Source organism: Paramisgurnus dabryanus, chromosome 19 (genome assembly GCF_030506205.2).
Source record: "Paramisgurnus dabryanus chromosome 19, PD_genome_1.1, whole genome shotgun sequence".
NCBI lineage: Eukaryota > Metazoa > Chordata > Actinopteri > Cypriniformes > Cobitidae > Paramisgurnus > Paramisgurnus dabryanus.
In genome coordinates this window covers 33,572,549-33,592,729 of record NC_133355.1, presented here as the reverse complement: position 1 = coordinate 33,592,729, position 20,181 = coordinate 33,572,549, and the positions used below count along the sequence as shown (strand labels likewise).

At 37.4% G+C, this 20,181-nt stretch overlaps 2 protein-coding genes across 2 annotated transcripts; one reads left to right on the top strand and one right to left on the bottom strand.

Moving 5' to 3' along the window:
- Positions 1-1,164: 1,164 nt before the first annotated feature.
- hey1 (hes-related family bHLH transcription factor with YRPW motif 1) lies at positions 1,165-4,590 on the top strand. The gene is made up of 5 exons (XM_065253723.2): positions 1,165-1,461; positions 1,729-1,804; positions 1,883-1,966; positions 2,062-2,143; positions 2,666-4,590. Exons 1-5 carry the CDS (start codon positions 1,376-1,378, stop codon positions 3,292-3,294), a joined length of 957 nt encoding a protein of 318 aa, XP_065109795.2. The 5' UTR covers positions 1,165-1,375; the 3' UTR covers positions 3,295-4,590.
- A 3,376-nt stretch (positions 4,591-7,966) lies between these two features.
- Positions 7,967-16,212, bottom strand: stmn2b (stathmin 2b). The gene is made up of 5 exons (XM_065253724.2): positions 16,002-16,212; positions 11,485-11,580; positions 11,125-11,300; positions 10,446-10,637; positions 7,967-9,055 (listed from the first exon to the last, which is right to left on the bottom strand). Exons 1-5 carry the CDS (start codon positions 16,018-16,020, stop codon positions 8,996-8,998), a joined length of 543 nt encoding a protein of 180 aa, XP_065109796.1. The 5' UTR covers positions 16,021-16,212; the 3' UTR covers positions 7,967-8,995.
- Positions 16,213-20,181: the final 3,969 nt, after the last annotated feature.

The window sequence follows — 20,181 nt, the reverse complement described above, 5'->3', positions numbered from 1 at the left end:
CATCACCAAATGAGGTACAGTTAAAAAAAAATTATCTGAAGATCATAGAGTCCTAATAGGTTCATATGCTGTAAAATTATGAAATATAATCTGGAGCAATTTCATGCAATGTCTTGCAAATAATAAAAGATTTTAAAAACAGGTAACCAGTGTAACGACTTTAATTTGATATAATCTCTCTTTTTGGGTTTTGTTAGTATTCAAGCAGCCAGATTTTGGATCAGTTGAAACTGGTTTGATAATAAGAGGGCATTGCAATAATCAATAAGATCATTTAAAGCTGATCAGTTTGACAGAAAGGCATAGCCTATATTTAGAAATACACAGGAATATGTTTTCTATATATTGTAGGTTGCCAGATGTACCTTTGGAATGTAATATTGGTTTAAATATAAATCATATAATTAGTTATTATTCATTAATATTAGCATAAATAGATATTTTGTACATTCTTTTTTAAAATGAGGTTAGAACTGCTGGATTGTGCAGACAAGCCTAGCAGAATTTGTATATTTATATGTAAAATATGTTACTTTTCACCATTTTATACTTGCATAATGATATTATGTAGCATACCTGCTATGATTCTGTAAATATTCTAGTATTATTTTAATATAATTTTTAATATAAATATTTTTGCAATCGAAAACACAATTAGAGATAATCGTCTATGAAATGGTGTAATAAATAAAATGTGCTATATTAGATTTTTTTGCAAGTGAAACTTGCCTCCGGTGAAAAACAAGCATGTGATGGATGCACGTCAAGTGACTGGTCCGTTTGAATTGTATAATGTGCCTCAGGGAGTGCCCTTAAAAGAAGGTACGCACTGAATCTTCATGGTGTACACTTTAGACTCGGTGGCTTCCTCGTACACAGTGCACAGCTTCAGATGAGTTAGTATTAGATTACAGGTTCACACGCTCAGTCGCAGACCGCCCGTCGCCCCAACCAATTGCCCCATTCATTCCAGCGCCGGAGACGACCGTCGCCCCTGATTGGTTATCAGCGCTCTCCTAAGAAACTTTCCCACGGCTCACGCGTGCTGACAGCCGGCCGGCCACGCCCTTCAGCTGCCCTACACAACACAAGCGCCGGCGGAACCGAGGGGCGGAGCTCCGCACTCACGGACGAACGTTCTATTGGCCCTTGATTAAGCTATTCAAATGGGCAGGGCGGAGTAAAGAAGCGATTCCGGTCACTCAAACTCAGACGCGTTCGCTAATTGGCTGTCTCCGCGCCTAGCCCCGCCTCTCTTGGCTGGCTGTGGCGTTGAAATGATACCGTGGGAAAGCTTTTTGCTTCATACGAATGAACTTCAGTCTCACCTGACAGACGCACGCTGAGGATAGAGACGCCTGAAGATTGTCGCAAAATGAAGAGAAATCACGACTTTAGCTCGTCAGACAGCGAGCTTGACGAAAACATTGAAGTGGAGAAGGAGAGTGCTGATGAAAATGCGTAAGTTGACATTTATTTTGTGTCGTCTTAAGTTTCTGAGTAAGCATTACTTGTAACAAATGTATAATATAATATGATATAATATGATATAATATAATATAATATAATAATTAATTTCACCATTTTGCGGGGTACTTTTAAAAGATCACATGATTTCATATCATCTGTTTTAAGTTAAATATTGGCATTAGTAGAAAACTCTCATTTTAATGTTGATCAGGTAACCTCAAAGCAAGTATATCTAATTTAACTTTGGTTTGTTTTTAGTGGTATGAATTCTCCTCTTGGATCGATATCTCCATCTACAACCTCTCAAGTACAAGCGAGGAAACGTCGCAGAGGAGTAAGTACATTTCTCCATAATAAACCCTTAAATCTACAGGTTTTCCTTTAACTAATCATTTCACAATCATTTCAACAGATCATTGAGAAACGGCGTAGAGACCGGATCAATAACAGTTTATCTGAACTGCGCAGACTCGTGCCCAGCGCGTTTGAGAAACAGGTGAGTTTGTGCACCTGACTTACATCTATAATATTTATATATTTAACACATTTAACTTGCATTTGACTGATAAACACATCTGCTTTTGGTTTCAGGGCTCTGCAAAATTAGAAAAAGCGGAGATTTTACAGATGACAGTGGATCATTTAAAAATGCTTCATGCAGCTGGAGGAAAAGGTAAAGTTTATTCCATTAAACCTACTAAACATGCGCATATCACTATATAATAGCTTTGATCAATTAGCATTTATATAAATATATGTTGCATTAATTATTATAACACTAACACAATTATTTAGCACATGTAATAAATAGGTAGGTTCATGTATGTATATAAAATATATATATATAGTATACATAACATTTTCCTGTCAGTATAAGGGTACCTGAACTAATGCTATGTTAACTATTTGTTAATAGACTTTGAAAAATGCTAAAAGTTTTACTGAAACCTTTCCTTATAATCTTGCAATGTTTCTCAATGTATGCACCCTTGAATTAAAAGACCACCCAGTGCTTGTGAATCTGCTTTGGGAATTCCCACACTGCGAATAATTGCCACAGAACTGAAACAGGACAAACTAGATGTGTAAACTTGGTGTTGTTTATCTAGTGCCAATTTCAGTTTCATTCTCAGCCACTCCCAGCATATAGGCTTTCCTTTCACGAGCCCTGATCAGTTTTCTCTCTTTCCTACAGGTTTCTTCGATGCTCATGCGCTGGCCATGGATTACCGTGGGTTGGGTTTTCGTGAGTGCCTGGCAGAGACGGCTCGTTACCTCAGTATCATCGAGGGACTGGACAACACCGACCCCCTCCGTATCCGCTTGGTTTCACACCTGAACAGTTACGCCTCCCAGAGAGAAGCTCACTCCGGTTTGGGTCACCTGGCGTGGGGTTCTGCTTTCGGAACTCCGCCTGGCCACCTGGCTCACCACCTTCTCCTTCAACAGCAGGGGGCGCCACTCCCACGCAGCACCAGCAGTCCTCCATCCTCGAATTCATCATCGCCATCTTCCTCGTCTCCATCTGCCCCCTCCACAGAGCCGCACGTCCCCAGCAGGCTGACCGGCACGGTGATTACGGAGGCAGGGCAGACGGTGCCACTGAGGGTGCCGCCCAGTACCTCTCTGCCTCCCGGGCTTACGCCATCTTCAGCGTCCAAGCTATCCCCTCCCCTCCTGACGTCACTTTCGGGCCTGTCGGCGTTCCCTTTCCCCCTGAGCGCATTTCCTCTGCTGTCCCAGAGCTCGCTGGGTCCGGCGGCTCCCTCCAGCAGCCTGGGGAAGCCCTACAGGCCCTGGAGCATGGAAATAGGGGCCTTCTGAACTCTGCAAGAACATAAGACTATGGCCGGGCAGTCATTTAGAAACTAACTGTAATGTTCTTCTGTGACTATTTCGAGAGGATGGACTTTCTCCTTATTGCAAGCTAAACAGAGCTGATGTACTTTTTTTTAAATAAGCTGTCTTTCAATACAATCCTGTCTTTAGTTGATCTGAGATGGGTTCTGAAGATGGTCAGGTTTTATTTGTATAGTTCTTCCATCAGAAGAGCAAGGTACTACGCAGGTACCCTGCTGTTGAGGTTAGGAGAGGGACATAGAAATGCTGTAGAAACAGAGAGAGAGAGAGAGAGAACGGGAAAGAGAGAGAGAGCAAAAGCAATGGTGAGATGCGTTAGTGAATTAATGTTAATTCAATAAAACTTTTTTTAAATTAAATGGTAGAAAAGTTCTCGACTTTCTGGTCATAGAAATAAATCATTTGCATCCCAACCTTAATATCTACGAGACTTCTAGGCTTCAGAATAAATGAACTTTTTGTTCTTCAATGAATGAGATGTTTAGCATCCCTACACATTATCTACAACTATGCAACAATGTTGTGTGACTTATGCACTATGCAAATATACAAGAACTATGCAACAGAATCTCTTTTCACTCACCTTAATGAACTTTATGAACGGCAAAAATAGTACTTTATTTTTTCTAAAGATATTGCCATTTGGTCAGTGACCTGTAATGTTTTCACTGTGTTTATCTGTCATGAATTTGCTGTTTGCTGGGAAATTTGATCTTTAACCATGACAATCTAGATACTTTTTCAGGAGTGACAATCTCACAGAACTGCACTAATTTAATCATAATAAAAGTTTGTTAATAAAATCCCTGCAAACATGTGCATCTATCTATGGTCTTAAATCCTCTCTCTCTCTCTCTCTCTCTCTCTCTCTCTCTCTCTCTCTCTCTCTCTCTCTCTCTCTCTCTCTCTCTCTCTCTCTCTCTCTCTCTCTCTCTCTCTCTCTCTCTCTCTCTCTCTCTCTCAAACAGTACACGAGGAGTGTTATTTTTTTATAAAGATTTTTGCATTGGCAAATCAGATATTTTAGAAAGACTGTACATTTACATTTATACATTCGGCAGATGCTTTCATCCAAAGCAACTTACAGCACAATGCTCTTATGTTATATATTTTAACAGTGTGTTGAAAATCAAACCCATTATGTTGGTGTTGCTAACGCTACGCTCCTTTAACCGAACTGTAGTAATGGTTAGGACTGGTGTGGTACTGCGTCTGTCCATCACTAACCTGTAATAAAATCATATTTGTAGTTAAAAGTCATTTATTTGTGTCTTGTCCCAATTTAATTTGTAATCTTTCTTAGAGATACTGCAGCATAGACAGTCACTGTACACAGACTAGTTAAAAAATTGACACATTTTAATGACATATCAATTTATTTAAGCTACATCTAAACAAAAAAGATTAGTAAAGTAAAATAAAATAAAATAAAATAAACTTTTATTTAAATGTAGCTTAAATTAATTGATTGCAACAACTTACCTTAAAAAATTTGAGTAAATTGAATGAATCATTTTTTTCAGTGATATACTGTCGCCTATCCCTTACGAAAATTAACAATGGTTTTAATACAGATAAAAAAACATGGTTCCTGTATAGTAAAACCATGGTAACCATTCAAAAACCATAGTTAAACCATGGTTAGTGTAGTACAACTATGGTTTTGCTAAACCAAAAAACCATGGTTACTACACTTTTACCACAATAAAACCATGGTTCATTTTCATAAGGGATGACAGTATAAACAAACCCAACCAATGGGTTTCTATCAACCTGAACTGGGGTCTTTCAATCAAATATTTACATTTTCGATTTCGATTTGAAACAACGGTTTGGTTTGTCCATATTTTATCCAACCATGGGATGAAACAACCCAGCATCGTAAAGATGCACAAGATTTATTGCATCAAGGTGAAAAGCATCCTTTCATGCAACTAAAATGAGTCATTGCTGACTTTTATATGCTTGAACCAGTGCCTGTATGCATGTGTTTTGAACTGATATCAAACACAGCCCAGGGCCTTTCTGTGCCCTCTCTATGTATCCAGGAAGCCATTAACAGCCAAGGGATATCCTGGACAATGGCAGCTCGACTGGCTTGACTGCAAAGAAGGGAAATATAGAGGGAGAAGGGAGGGAAAGAGAGAGATGAAAATGTGGGAGGAGAAAGGTGCACAGTGCAGCTTTGTCCCTGAGCAATCCCATCAGCCTGCATGAGCTCCTGGTGTACTGAACTCCCACACTATTATTGCCAGCCAAAGCCGTAAAACAGATTCCCCACCTACACGCTGCAGCGCCAAGCCAGCGTCTTTATTTCTCTCTCTTGCTTTAAATCTATTTTAGGGGCTCTTTATTGTGTTTTTCCTCCTTCTCCCGAGAAGAAACGATTTTGAGTTTAGCATTTGCTAAAACTGGGATGTTAATTAGATGGCAAAACTGCTCAAACTACTCAAACTATTTCTGAAGTACGCAATCTGCATACTGCACATGCTGTATTATACATCAAATTTACAATGTTTAGGTTTGCAAATCAGACGTGAATGACCCACATTCACCAAAATACAGAAAGTAGAAACAGTAGCCACATCTCTTTTTCACTATGACACACTGCGTAATAGACTCAGCGGAAGAAGTGTACAGAATAGACTATATCTACAGTATGCAGTACGCTAGCTGTCAATGTCATAATTTAGAGATGTGTGGTCACATAACAGCTGGTCATGTACTGCCACCTGTTGGTAAACAGTGGTGTTACACTTTAGATTCCTTAAAAGTTCTTTGTCAGCTTGTATGGTTCCATAAAGAACCTTTCTTTTGCACAAAAGATTGTTTGTAGTTCTTTAAAGAACCTTTAATGAAAAGATTTCTTAGTAAAGAAAAATGGTTCTTACATGGCATTAATGCTAAGAACCCAAAGGCATAGATTACCTGTGGGACACGGGGGACATGTCCCCCTCACTTTTCAACTTGCCGCCACCATTACTCTGTATTTTGTTTGTTACTTAGATTTGAGTTAAGTAACATTAAACAAATCACACGTGGGCAAGCCTCTTTCATGCATGCACGTCTGTTTGAGCTTCAAAAGAGCAAACAGAACTCACTTGCCTGATCAGGTTAGTCACGCGTCGTCACAAACATCTTTTTTCGTATGCTTTTTAGTATTGCAAAGATTAACTCACATGTTGTTGCTAATTTCCACTTGAAGCGCGTGCCTGGAAACATGCATCTTAAAGTGAATTTTTCTTGCATTTAAACCTATTTTTACAGTCTTTAAATGCATGTTTGTGCAAAACGTAATTATCAACGTAATTATCATTGTAAGCACAGTGTATGTCAGTGTTTTCCAACCAGGGGGCCGGGGCCCGCAGATGGGCCTCAGCAGATTTCCAAGGGGGCCTCAAGATGACTTAACATTATTAAAATTGGACAAACAAGCATTAAAATAAGCTAAAACAAGCAAAAATCGAGATGTTTCTCTTTTTTGGCCATGTTAGTTGCGATATACATCTGTCGAGTCATTCCAAGTTCTATTTCATTTTATGTGGAAAAAATGCAGTGAGTGGTGGGGCTTTAAATATTGTTATGGGCAACTAGGGACCTTGAAGTGAAAAGGGTTGGCAACCACTCGTCCGTCTATGTCTTAAGTTACATGTAAGCCGTTGAGAAATTAAACGCACAGTAGCCTATTGGATCCATGCACTTCCTCTCAAAGTGAAAGTATGCTGTCTGTTTCTAATGTTAATCAAACAATGGTCAAAGAAAAAGTTCTTCATTGGTCATGTCTGCAAAAATTATGAATCTTTAGTTAATTTAGGGTATGCAGTATAAAGGGGGTCGCACACTAGACGCGCTGTCGCGTCTAGGACAACTCGGAGGTATCGTACACCGGAAGTGCACATTAAATAGCACAAGCTTAGTCAGATAGCATCTACTTCAAAATGCAAAATAAAATACGTTAGCAGCCAATGTTAATGGGACAAATATGATATTATTTAATGTTAAACTATGTGAGTGGTGCACTGTGGCAAGACAGGAATTTGAGCAACTTTCAGAGTCGTAGTTGGGCCCCTGTGTGCGTATACTCATAGAAAACAATGTGTTTGATTTTTTTAGAACAGCACGGCGCTGTGCGACGCTGAGCTGTGCGTCCGTTGTGCGACCCCCTTAAGACTATTCATGCAGTATTCATTTAAATTTGATTACATTTCTACAGACCAACCTGAAAAACATAAAAGCACTGTTTATTTGTATGCGTGTTATATTATAATTATGTGGGCTATTGCTCATAATTTGTTCGATTACTTACTTATTATTTGTTTTCTGTTACTGACCATTTACTTGTCTTTAAGAAAAAATGTATATTTTACTTAAAAAAAAAACACAAACACAAAAAAAAATTTTGGTCCCAATTTTTACCGGACCACCGTATGAAGAATTTGTTGGGTTTACTTTATTTAGTTTTATATACATAAACATGTCCCTGTCCCCCTTACTTTTAAAATGCCGGCTACTAACGCTTTATAGAACCTGTATTTGTAAAAGTGTACAGCCCACTTGTTACATTTTAAATGCGAATGTAACAAATTTGTATATACAAATTTAAAGGAAATAAAAAAAGAGACAATAGAGACACAGAGATTTTCATTTAAAGAACCCCAAGCCTTTATTTACCACAACTTGCTCCCAAAGTTACAGAGGTAAGAGGAATAGGACACACAGCTGTAAGAGGAAGATGATGAGGGTGCGACATTAAAGCTAATGGCACATCATAAAACTGTCTACCCACAGTGCTCTTAACACACACACACACACACACTTAAACACAACATCTTGTATTGTACAGCATTACTATCTCCTTTCTTTAAAGCTAGGTTCTCTATGGCACAATTTTTGATTAGAGAACTAAAAGCAATCATTTATTTGCCAAGATTGGAGAAGGTTACACAGTTGAAGTTGTTGTTACACAGTCAGCAGCACATTTGCAATCCAGACTATGGTTAAGGCATTGCTCAAACCACAGATTAAATACATTTCATATAAAGCAATGCAGTATGTCATTGTTACTAAATCATGCCTTTGTGTGTGTGTATGTGTGTGTGTGTATATCAGATGAATGTATGAATAAAGAGTAGAAGGTGTCCTGTATATGCAGAAAGAGCTGTGTGTACTGTGGCGAGTCACTCTACTCTCCACATGGATATAAAGACAACATGATCATTAGGTTTAGTGAAGACATTGTGAATGTCAACTAGCCAGCAAACTCACAAACACCAAAGCCTGGCACAAGAGAAACTGTAGTAGATTTGATACAGAGATAGAGAAAGAGAGAAACAAGTACATCCACTAAAAGAGAGAAAGATACAGAGAGAGAGAGAGAAACTTATAAAATGGCACACCGCAATACTTTTCTTTGTCTCATATAAAACAAATAATATTTACAAAAAACCAACACCCACTTTCACTTCTGTTTCGAATTGAGCAAAAAACACTTCATAATGGCGTTCCTGTTGCTTTCTGGATTATATCAGGAGAGGGTGCTGTCGATGATTCCCTTCCTCTGGGCGGGGCAGGGGTGTCAGAGGGTCTTCTCTAAACAGGGTCGAGGAGGGGGACAGAAGATCACAGGTATGAGGGTGGTTCGTGGAGGATCGTGGGTTTGATGTCTTCATGCTGTCAATTCTTCCTTCAACTCTTTGTTTTTGCGGACCACCTGAGCGTGTCTCTCCTGGGAGCAGAAACACAAATAACAAATGAAATAAATAATAAAAGCATTCCTTTCCATACAACCGCAGAGCTGCGCCATTTCAAATAAACATATCTGATGGTACTTTACTGCCCTCTTGTGTGAGAGATTAAAACCTGCTGTATCATTACATTGTCTGAAGAAAGAAATGGTGCCTGTGTACTGACTGTGATGCTAGGGTGCATTGTCATGCTGTTGCTAAGGTGCTTTTAGTATTTTTCCACATGTTTCTGGGTCATTCTACGGAAATGTCAATTTTTCCATCCCTAGACGCATTAAAGAAATATTACACTTGAAACACCCTTTAGGGGTACATTTTTTAATATTTTAAAATGAAACAATTATACCTTCTTGAGCCATCAATGTAGCAATATTTGATTTTTATTAATTGATTAGAATTCGAAGCACCACAGAAGTGCTCGTCCCCCACAGTCATGTACAGAGGGAAAATGCTTTATTTTGAGATTTAAAATACAATAATGTGTCCATAATTACCAAATATATGATGTAAATTACATTAAAAGACAAAATGCTAAATAAATATTATAAAATATATAATGAAAGTAGTGTCACTAGTGTTACCGCTTATTTTTAAATCAAAATCACACTGATGACATCACTTGACTTCCTTCTTTCAATTTCCTGGAGATCTATGAAGAGACGCCCATATAAGTCCACTGTCTCTTTTCAGTTATCAGAAATCTTCTCATTTATCTCATGATTTCATATGAAGCTTTTAGTTTAAGTCACTGGTATGACCTCCCTTATTGTTTGGGAATTGCAAAAAACTAGAATACAAATGGATTAAACTACTTAATTTAGTGAATATACAATGATTGACAACATGTGGTTTGATACTTTGCAGCAGCAATTTTGTAAAATGCAGATTTCATGAAAATTGTCACTGGTGTCACCTTCCTTATGGGTAACACCAGTGAAGATCAGTGACTGGTGATTTGTTGTGTCACTGGTGTTACTGTGTTTTTTCTTTCACATTAAATAAAATCTTTCAGATTTTACATGATGATAAATTTTAATTCATTGAATTCTGCTACACTTAAGAATTAAGCTTTAAAGCTGAAAAAAATAATAATATTTCAAAAACGCCTTTAATATTGCTAAAGAAGTAAGGTAACACCAGTGACAAAAAAAAGGTGTATGCAGTCTTTAAGTACATGCACAAAAAAAAAAAAATCATTAAGCTGTCATTTATGTGTACTTAACGAGTAATCTAATAATGTGGTCTAAGTTTAAATGTTAGAAAAAGAAATACATTTTAAGACATCTTGCCATACCAAAAGTGGACGTTTCCGTAGAATGACCCTTCTATTCAGTACCTCTGCATATTTCTTCTATTAATGTCAGGACTCACCCTCTCTTGCAGTCGCTCCATCATGGCTGCAAGGTAGGCGTCACGGTTTTCCTTGATCTGCTCCATCTTCATGTTCAGCTTCTCCTCCGCCATCCTGCTGAAGTTGCTGTTCTCCTCCATAGCTCTGAGCAGGACATCTCGCTCATGCTCTCGTTTCTCAGCCAGAGCTCTCAGAACATCAGCCTCCTGGGACTAAAGAGAGACAAAGAGAGAGAATGGAGATGTAATTCCCAGCTGCTTTGGTGTTTTAAGCCTTATGGATCTGTTGATAAATTCACAAGGTGGACATTACAAGTCAATAACCAATAAGCCATAGATTTTTGTTTAAATCTGATTTTATGACTGCAGACATTAACCATGTGACCATGTGCTCCATCTAAATTAATATGACTGATTCTACTTCTAATAAATAATACAGATTTAACTGGATGGTTATAAACCCTACTGGTTACCAGGGTGTGCTGGACGCAAACTAGGTGATATCTTTAAATCTCCATTACATTTACGTAGGCAGCCACTTTAATCTATACATTTGATCAGTTTGTGTCCAAAAGTCAGTATGATATGCTTGTCTCTGCTTGAATGCAAAATGATGAGCAATAGCCGTAGTGATGTTCAGCACTAAAAGCGAGCGCATTTAAATTATGTGAAAGATTTATTAGCAGATGCTGTGACTCACTCTCCTCCTGTCCTCGGCAGCCTCCAGCTTCTTCTGAATGTCCTCCAGGGACAGGTCCCTCTTTTTGGGAGGGGATGTGATGCTGTAGTTTCCGTCAGCCGTGGGCGAAGGCGGCTTGAGGATGACCTCGAACGCTTGGCCAGAAGCCCGCTTGTTTATGGGTTTAACCTCCATGTCTGAGTGCGCACAAATTAAGACGCATTTTTCATTTAGACAAAGCAGTGTGCCAGGCAACCGAGCAATCAAACACATAAAATCAGACATTTATTAAACCATATTAGCCATGAAAAACTCTATGCAGGCCAATAAATAGATAGTTATAATGAAGATCAAGACAAATGAGACATATTCACTTTCTACCTTCAAACTCGCCCACGAGGATGTTGCGTGCCTCTGGGTAGAGACAGGAACAGATGAGGGACACGAGGGAAAGCTCCTTCATCTTCTCTTTGTAGGCTGTTGGGAGACAACACATCATTGACCTACATCTTCTCATGTAGTTACTTAACTATTATTCCAGATTGCAATGTAATGTTGCACAAAATAACCAATAGAGAGTATAAACCTGGAAAGCCTTGGCACCCATGTACTAATATAAAGCTTTAAAAACACCAAAACATGATTATGTATTTATTAAATATTATAATTTGTTCTCAAATAAACCTTTCAAACAAACAGCCATTAATGATCCATCTGCAGGTTTAGACGTTTGCACACTTCAGATTAACATTAAAAATCTTTATTAAATGGACAATTAAATAAAGTCAGAAATATATATATAATATATGATGTTGATAATGATATTATTTGATCATGTTAACAGTAGAAGTTATAATATACTGTAGTGTAAATCATAAAACCTAGAATCATTGGCTGTTTAAGGTATGAAGGGTCAACCACGCCTTATATCTAGAACAAAATGGAACGGGCTATGTTCTCATTTGTGCTTTCCAAGAACAGCCGTGTCCTCATTTGCTCTGGTTCCTAAAAGACAATATTCATCACATCATCCACCCTTCCCCCAGCTTCCCAACCATCAGCTTGTGTTACATTATTTATTGGAATCCATTTATACTCAAGACTTCAATACTGAACGATGCATGTGTGCAAGACGGCATGATAAGAGCAGACACAAGGCCAGACAGATTTACAGACGGCTTTTATAATACACAGATTTGACCATAATTAATTCATGCACTATTTCAGCATCATTCGTCTTTTTCACTCTGCTTATAACCAGCAATGAAAGATCATGAGGAAAAATGCCAAATCTTTTGAACATCAGTGATGGAGGATGGGGATCTTTGGGTGTGACCAATTTTTCTGGGAGGCAGGGGTAGTACCAGTAGCGTTACATTACAGTACATTTATGCATTCGGCAGTGACTCTCGGTGCATTACAATATTTTAATCAGCATGTTTGTTTCCTGGGTATCGAACCCGTGACCTTTGTGCTGCTAAAGCGGTAATACAATTAAAAGTAAAACAATAATGTTTACAGTAGTTTAATATGTTGTTGTTTTTATAACGGTTTTGTTTAACATGCAAAGTATACTAATCTCAAATACAATTTAAAGGGGACATTTCACAAGACTTTTTTAAGATGTAAAATTCATTTTAGGTGTCCCCAGAGTACGTTTGTGAAGTTTTAGCTCAAAACAATATATAGATAATTTATTATAGCACGTTAAAATTGCCACTTTGTAGATGTAAACAAAATTGATTTTTACCACAACAAGAAAAAAAATCTAAAAAATCTAAAGAATAAAGTGTAGACATTTTTGAGATCCAAAAGTGAGTTTTAAGGGCGGGCAGATAATGACAAAATGATCAAGCACATGATCTACAGAAGGTGCGACAAACAGTGAATAATAATAGCATTACAGACAAACACTTTCATTTAACCTTGAATTATCATTTACCTACAACACAGTTAGTAAATACATTTATATGTCTTTATATTTATCTATAAATCAATACTCCAATAGCATCGATCAAATGCTCAAAGACAAATATCAGACAGCCATCATGTAGTGCTAACCAACTGCTTTTAACCCAAAGGACGCCTGAAACCAATTGATCAACTCACCCTCACTTACTGTAGCTCACTAATGGGTTTACTAACAACTATAGGAGAGAGAAAACAGAAAAGGAGGATGAGATTCACTCCTGCTGTAGGATTAAAAGCCCTCCGGCAGGCAGATTTTTGTGTGGGGGGCTTTAATGAGTAATTACTGGATACTGAGGGGGTGGAGATTGAGCTTCGACATTGTGATATTTTCATACCGAGCGCTCGCACACCTCAGCTAGCATACCCCTGTCTGTCTTGTCAAGAGAAGATAAGGATCGTAGACAGCTCGGTGAAGCAAGTAATTAAGGTCAATTCAGGGAGACAGGTGAAAGCATTTCAAACAGACGACTAGTCCTGTTCACCTGCGATATCCTTATCAAATTTTTGAGTTTCAGTCAGAGGCTTTGTAAACGGGAATGAGTAGCTTCACATGCCCGCCCCTCAGAGACCACGCCCTTCAGCTTTAAAAGTACTAATGTAATTTAGTGAAATAATAAACCGTAGCAGTGTATAACTTAAATACATGTTGTATTCTGTAATTGAAGACATTATGCATTTTCCATCTCATTGATTTTTAATATGATGATTTGTGCACTATAGATGTATCTGTAGCACTGGAGTAAAGAATACTCAAAATCTGCCATCAGCCGTTAAGGCCCAATCCTCAATGAAACTGTCTACCCTTTGTGTGGTTTCTTTGATCATGCATCAGCATGCCCACCCTGGAAATCAATAATGACCCCTCCCACCTCTCTCACACACACACACGCTCTCTGTCCACTGCAGCTGGGCAGATGCCCCCAAAGCTGAGCTTTTACTGGCTAGCAATCCATCATGACGTCCATCCACCAATTTATTTTAATTACAGTTCAGCTGACTTACATGGCATTATATTAAACTGACAATATGGAACTTTTAGTTAAAAATTAGCAAATGCATTTGTAGACTTTACATAAAACGGAGTGATGATGTAGCAGACATACATTAGAGGGTTTGAGGGGGTGGACGGGAGTTTTAAACAATGGCTGGCCCCACCCCAGTACTTTGCATTATTGCTGAATGTGTATATTTGAGCACATCTTAGTTCAATTACTTCCCGATAAGCCATAGATTAAAGGGGTTTGATTGGATTAGTCATACTCACATATCCAGTAATCTTACATGGGTGGGTGGGGTATTGGGTTACATAGACATTCATAAAGTGAATAAACACTGCGGTCAAACTTGAAGCACAATTAAAAGCCACGCTAAGTTAACCCTTCATGCTTTTAGTTGAGTCACATCAGGTGCCATCGTAAACTTATCATGGATGTATATTAAAAACCCAACAGACAGAAACTTACACAGCAATGCTTCATCTGCTTTTAATCTGCTTTGCTTAAGAGAGGTTTGCTGCTGATCAAAGCACAGATGTCTTTGTGAAAGCCCTATAAATATTCTGCTTTCATTGATTATATTGATTGAGTTGTTCTTACTCATTACTGGGAGAATTCCCACAAGGCTTTGTCAAACCGTTTCTTGCGTGTTCTGTAAAATAAAATTACATTTCTGCCCCATGTGATCACATAACACACCAAGATTAAGTGCACAAAACAAGGTTTCACCTCTCTCATGAAGGTAACCTTTTCATGCAACATGACAACTAGACAAGAGGAGGTCTACTATTGCCCTGCCCTGCAGACGACTTACAGCGATGCCATAAAGCCAGCATACACCTGCCCAACCTACAACATCATCCAAAATCACAACAGAAATCCTCCTGACACACTTTCATTTAAAACATCAGTCATTTCATACTGCAGTCTGCCTTTCGTATGGCCCTGTAGAGCACTTAAGAGCAAACCGTTATTAAATTTAATCTTATCATGCACATATAATTGCAAACAAATCCTATTTCGCTATACAACGTGTTTAATTTGTTCAATTAGCAAGACACATTTGTATGAATAATGCATTGGGATATACTGGCTAAGTAGTGAAATCTGCATAGACTGCATAAAGAAACATCACTAAATAATTTCATAAATGTAAAATACGGAAGAGTTATTTAGCCTATCCATTAGAAATAAGGTCAAATAAAATTAAACTGATGCCAGTGTGCACCAGCTAATGAGTCATTCTACAAATCAATGTATACCAAACCAATTAACCATCATATAATTTGTGGTATTTTGATCATTTAATAATAGTGATAATAATATTCACTGTAATAAAAACAGTTATCATCTATAATCATTAAAATTATTCGGTGTCTTTCCATGTCCATAACACTACAACAGCTTTTCTGACGCTAAATATACAAGCCACTCCTATAATTTACTGTCTCGCGCCATGAAGAGCCACCAAGGAGATAAAAAATATCGTGTTCAGCAAATGTCAAAAGCTTAAACTGCTCTCGGTTAGAAATACTGGAGAGCTTTATTGCAAAGGCTGAAACACAGAGCTTGATCTTGGGTGGGGTCCGTCTGCATTATGTTGGAGATGCATGAGCCGGCAGGTGCTGTCACTATCTGAAAATCATTTGAAGGGTTTAGAAAACATCTAAGATAAATACCGTGCACTAGAATTACATCATTAAATGGTTTTCTCATGATAAATCGCTGCAAAGTAGCCCAAATACACCATCAACATGATTTGAAAATAAACCCGCATGGTGAAAGCAGATCTATATTCGTCATACAAATTGTGTGACATTATATCTGCACGACATATATTCTGTATCTCCTGTGCGCATCCCTCAGCATCCCGCATCTCTGCATTAAGGAGAAATGGTCCAGTCAACAAAATGACATGAAGGTTTGTCTTACCGATCGCAGTTTTGGCCATGGCTGCAGTTGTTGCGGTGACTGGTGCCTCTCAGCTCTGTTCGGTGGCGGATCCGGTTCGCTTAAATAAGGCACTGAGTCAGCAGATCGGCGCGCAAGAGGGTTCGAGAATGATGCGCGCGCGTGCCTGTGTTCAATCAGACTGGCTCGCGTTCACGCGCAGCTAATGACAGGGTCTCACCCAACGGACTCGTGTACTGGAGGATGTCAGCAATGTGTAGCTTACAAGGTGAATTACTGCGTCTCACCCCCGTTTTTCAGCAGTGGTGCAGCCCGTTCATATAGTAGCTATACAGTTTCCAGTGATTTATATCCATTATATATGATGCTGGTATGGGATCAAAGAAAGAACAGTCATTCATAGGTGCATCATGGCCTCTTATAGATTATAGGAAATTGTTGTTATATCATTATAGGTGCTTACTGTATATTATCAGAACATCTGTCTGCCTTTTATTGTTAATCAATACAGGAAGGTCTGTCTCCTTCAATTAAGCTGATTTTTTATTTCACAACAGAGGTGTATATCATACTGTTTGTTATTTTACATTTTATGCAACTACACTCCAAAAAATATGGTTGTTTTAACTTATGGTTAATGACAAACCCTAGTTTTATGAACCTAGGAGTATTTAAAACCAAAACGCTGGGTTGTTTAATTCCATGGTGGACATTTTCAAGATTAATTTAAGCCAAAAATTGTATTCGTCCATATTTAACGCAACCATTGTTTGATACAACACAGCATTTTTTGGATAGTTACACAACCAGGCAGTTGTACTGGAACCAAGGTGCCCCTCCCGGTGATATTCAGCATCCCTTGATATTGTTATTGATACTATATTGCCTGCTTTGTGGTTCAGTTTAGGTATTAGTTCAAAGTTCAAAGAGTGTAATCCACATTTGGTTATATAGTAATGCACTGAACAAATATAATATTATGTTAGACAATTTATCTATTTTTCAAACTGCAATGTCCTGTAAAGGGTTTATACATTTGTATAGTCACATCCAGCCACACTTTATCACTCCATGCACAGCAATACACAAAGATGCACTTCCAGTTTGGGTAAAAAATACTCATGACATGTTTAACATCAATTATGAATGCTGAATGAATAATGAAAGTTCTGTGGTTTTAACAAAGCGGGTTAGAAATTGTACAACAGTACGTTGTGAATGACAGTAGGCTATGTGTAGCATCATATTCAGATATCATTATGAATAACAGAGAAGGTCCAAGTAATAACTTTGAATGGAATTTTTTGCAGATCAATTAAATAAATCAAAGACCACGATTTGCGCTTAAAAAAATCATATTTTATTAAGTCACTTTTGTATTTCTACTGTATACCTTCATATACTTTTTAAATTCAAAATAATATAGATTGTAAGAAAATATATTATTGTATGGACATTAACTTAGGTCACACCTAAAGATTCATCAAAATGAGCATTACTGCAGCATTATTTTTTTACCCACTAGGCGGCATAATATTTTCAGAAACGTTTGCGACGATCAGAAGCAAAGAATTGCACATCTAGTCCAGGGATGGGCCCTCCAGGATCGGTGTCCTGCAGAGTTTAGCTCCAACCATAATTAAACACACCTGAAGCAGCCAATTAAGGTCTGAAACTTCAAGGCAGGTGTGCTCAGGCATGTTAAAGCTAAACTCTGCAAGACACCGGCCCTCCAGGACCCTGATCTAGTCAATCATTAATCAAAAGAGGGCACTTAATTCATTTTGAATATGCTTGAATCAGACTCATGGCCAAGTGTGTTAAGACAAAATATCTGCATTATATTCAAATATTGTGAGGGAAATTAATTTCAGAAGCAAAGCAAAAGGGTCTGTGGTAAATGATGGGAAATAGCTCCACTAATGTTAATAATAAAACCTCTCTGAGGGCACTGCTTAACAGGACTAGAGGACCATTGTGCATCCAAAATAGCACCAACAAGGAATGCATTATTTAATGTTTTCAAATACCCAGAACATAAAGACCATGAATAAAAATCCAGTAGATATGTCTGTTTAACTGCTGAGTGGCATAACACATTAAAAATCCTCCCATAAAATCTCCTTTGAGCTGCTTAATCCTGCATTCCTAGAAAGAAAGGGCAACAGCTTGGTATACACAAATCTAACAATAATCCCTCTTAAAACCAGTTGCCTGAGAGTGCCCTGTTGAAAAAAACAATAAAACCATTACAGAAAATTTTTAATGGTTTCCATTAAAATACCAGTAGGAACCATTAGCTTTTACCATTAAAACCACTACGCTGTAGTGTGTTTTGGGCCATATTCCATTAGAACCAATACATAGAACCAATAGAACCAATACATACCATTAGAGACCAACAAAAACCAATACACTGTAGTGTGTTTTGGGCCATATTCCATTAGAACCAATAAAACCATTAGAATTTTCTGTAATGGTTTTATTGTTTTTTTTTTCAGCAGGGTGAAGTTTTGTTATTGAGATTGTATTGTAGTCTGAGTCCTTTGCAGCTTTCTAATAAAGCTAAATGTAAATGATTTGACTAATAAAACAGTCGAGTGAGCAGAAGCACAAATTAATTCTGAATGAATTCAAACCAGATACAAGGTACTGTATATGGGACAAGCAGAGTGCACTTAAACATATTTTTCTTGAAAAATCCTGAATGTATGTTTTATTTATATAATTTACTTTAAAACCATTTAGCCTTTTCAAGCATGCCGGTCATATCTTCCTGAAAGTGTTTTAGTTTCTTTATGTGAACTAACATCATGGTAAACAGATAATTTGACAATGAAACTGGACAGGAAAAAGGGAAATATGCATCTGTTTTATCATCAAACACCCTGCTTTGTCACGGTTATCAGGGTGAAACTTAACTTCCGGTCTCTGTTTGTTTAATGGTCTGGCAGTGGCTAAACTGATCTCTGGAACTAATACCTCATAAAAATAAATATTTAGTTTCAAGACTAGGGTAGCCATTCGTGCCAGTTCCAACAGGATTTCGGGTTCGTTCTCCAGAAGTCGCGTTGCTCGACCGCATACGTCATACGAGGTTCTCACATTTCAGTTCAAATGAAATTTACCGGAAGTTACGTTTGTTCCACGAAAGCCGTTTGTTTATGTTGTTACTGCTGAGGATATTGTATCGGGACCAAACGTAATTTCATTTTGGAATCAATTTGTAAGTGATGTTGACTGGAAAAAAGTCTGGTTTCTGCCCGATCGCTATCTCTTAACAAACAAAGTTAAAGAAGTATCTTTTAAAACTCCTTCACAGAATATATCCGGCTAGACATTATTTAACCAAATTTAAAAAAGATATAGATGAAAGATGTAGCTTTTGCAAGCAGAAACCAAAGACAGCTGTTCATTTATTTTGGCATCGTCCTCATGTATCTCTTTTTTTTTTTGACAATGTTGAAGAAAGTTTTAGTTTACAGTGGAAATATGTTATTTTAGGTATTACTGATAAACAGACCCACACTTATTTAAAAAAAATATATTTTTTTTTATGGCAAAATTTCACATAGTATAAAATGTCAGGAAAAAACATGTTTTATTGCTTTTAAAATGAAGTAAAGTGTTATATTGATTTGATATTGCCCTCAAAAAACTGCAAAGCCATCCATATATTACAATTATGTACTCTCTTCAAAGTATTTTTATAATAGTGTTTGTATTTGATATACCTCCCTCTAGCACTTGAAATGTTACTTGAGCAGTTTCATTGTGTTGCATCATTTACACTCATTGTTTTGCTTATATTTTCTTTAATAAAAGTAAAAAAAAGTACTTATCAATCTAAAAAAAAAAAAATGTTGTTACTGCTGAAAGCGTCTTATTTTTAGAAAGATGTGGAAATGTATATTTGTAGAAAATTGGGTTGTGTGGTAGAAATGGGTGTATTTTATGTTTTTATTTATTTAGAGAGAAATAATGAACAATATTTTATTCAGTTATTTATTGTATAGAAAAGTATACCAAAAACTTCATGGGCCCTTAATTTGTAAACAAAATCTGGGACATTTTATAATTTCAAATTATACAGCCTTTGGAAAAAGTAAAAAAAAGGAAAAACTCTGAAAACATATAATATTTTAAAAGTCCTCTTTTGTTCTCTCTTCCTCTTCTTACTTCTCTGGTATCACATGCGATT

Bases quoted from the DNA above. Each gene is read 5' to 3' on its own strand.
- stmn2b (XM_065253724.2), bottom strand. The intron at 11,301-11,484 runs GTAGAAAGTGAA...GTGCGCACTCAG, and splicing joins CCTCGTGGGCGAGTTTGAAG to ACATGGAGGTTAAACCCATA. The intron at 10,638-11,124 runs GTGAGTCACAGC...GTCTCTCTTTAG, and splicing joins CTGCCGAGGACAGGAGGAGA to TCCCAGGAGGCTGATGTTCT.
- hey1 (XM_065253723.2), top strand. From the start codon at position 1,376: ATGAAGAGAAATCACGACTTTAGCTCGTCAGACAGCGAGCTTGACGAA. The intron at 1,967-2,061 runs GTGAGTTTGTGC...TTTTGGTTTCAG, and splicing joins CCAGCGCGTTTGAGAAACAG to GGCTCTGCAAAATTAGAAAA. The intron at 2,144-2,665 runs GTAAAGTTTATT...TCTTTCCTACAG, and splicing joins TCATGCAGCTGGAGGAAAAG to GTTTCTTCGATGCTCATGCG.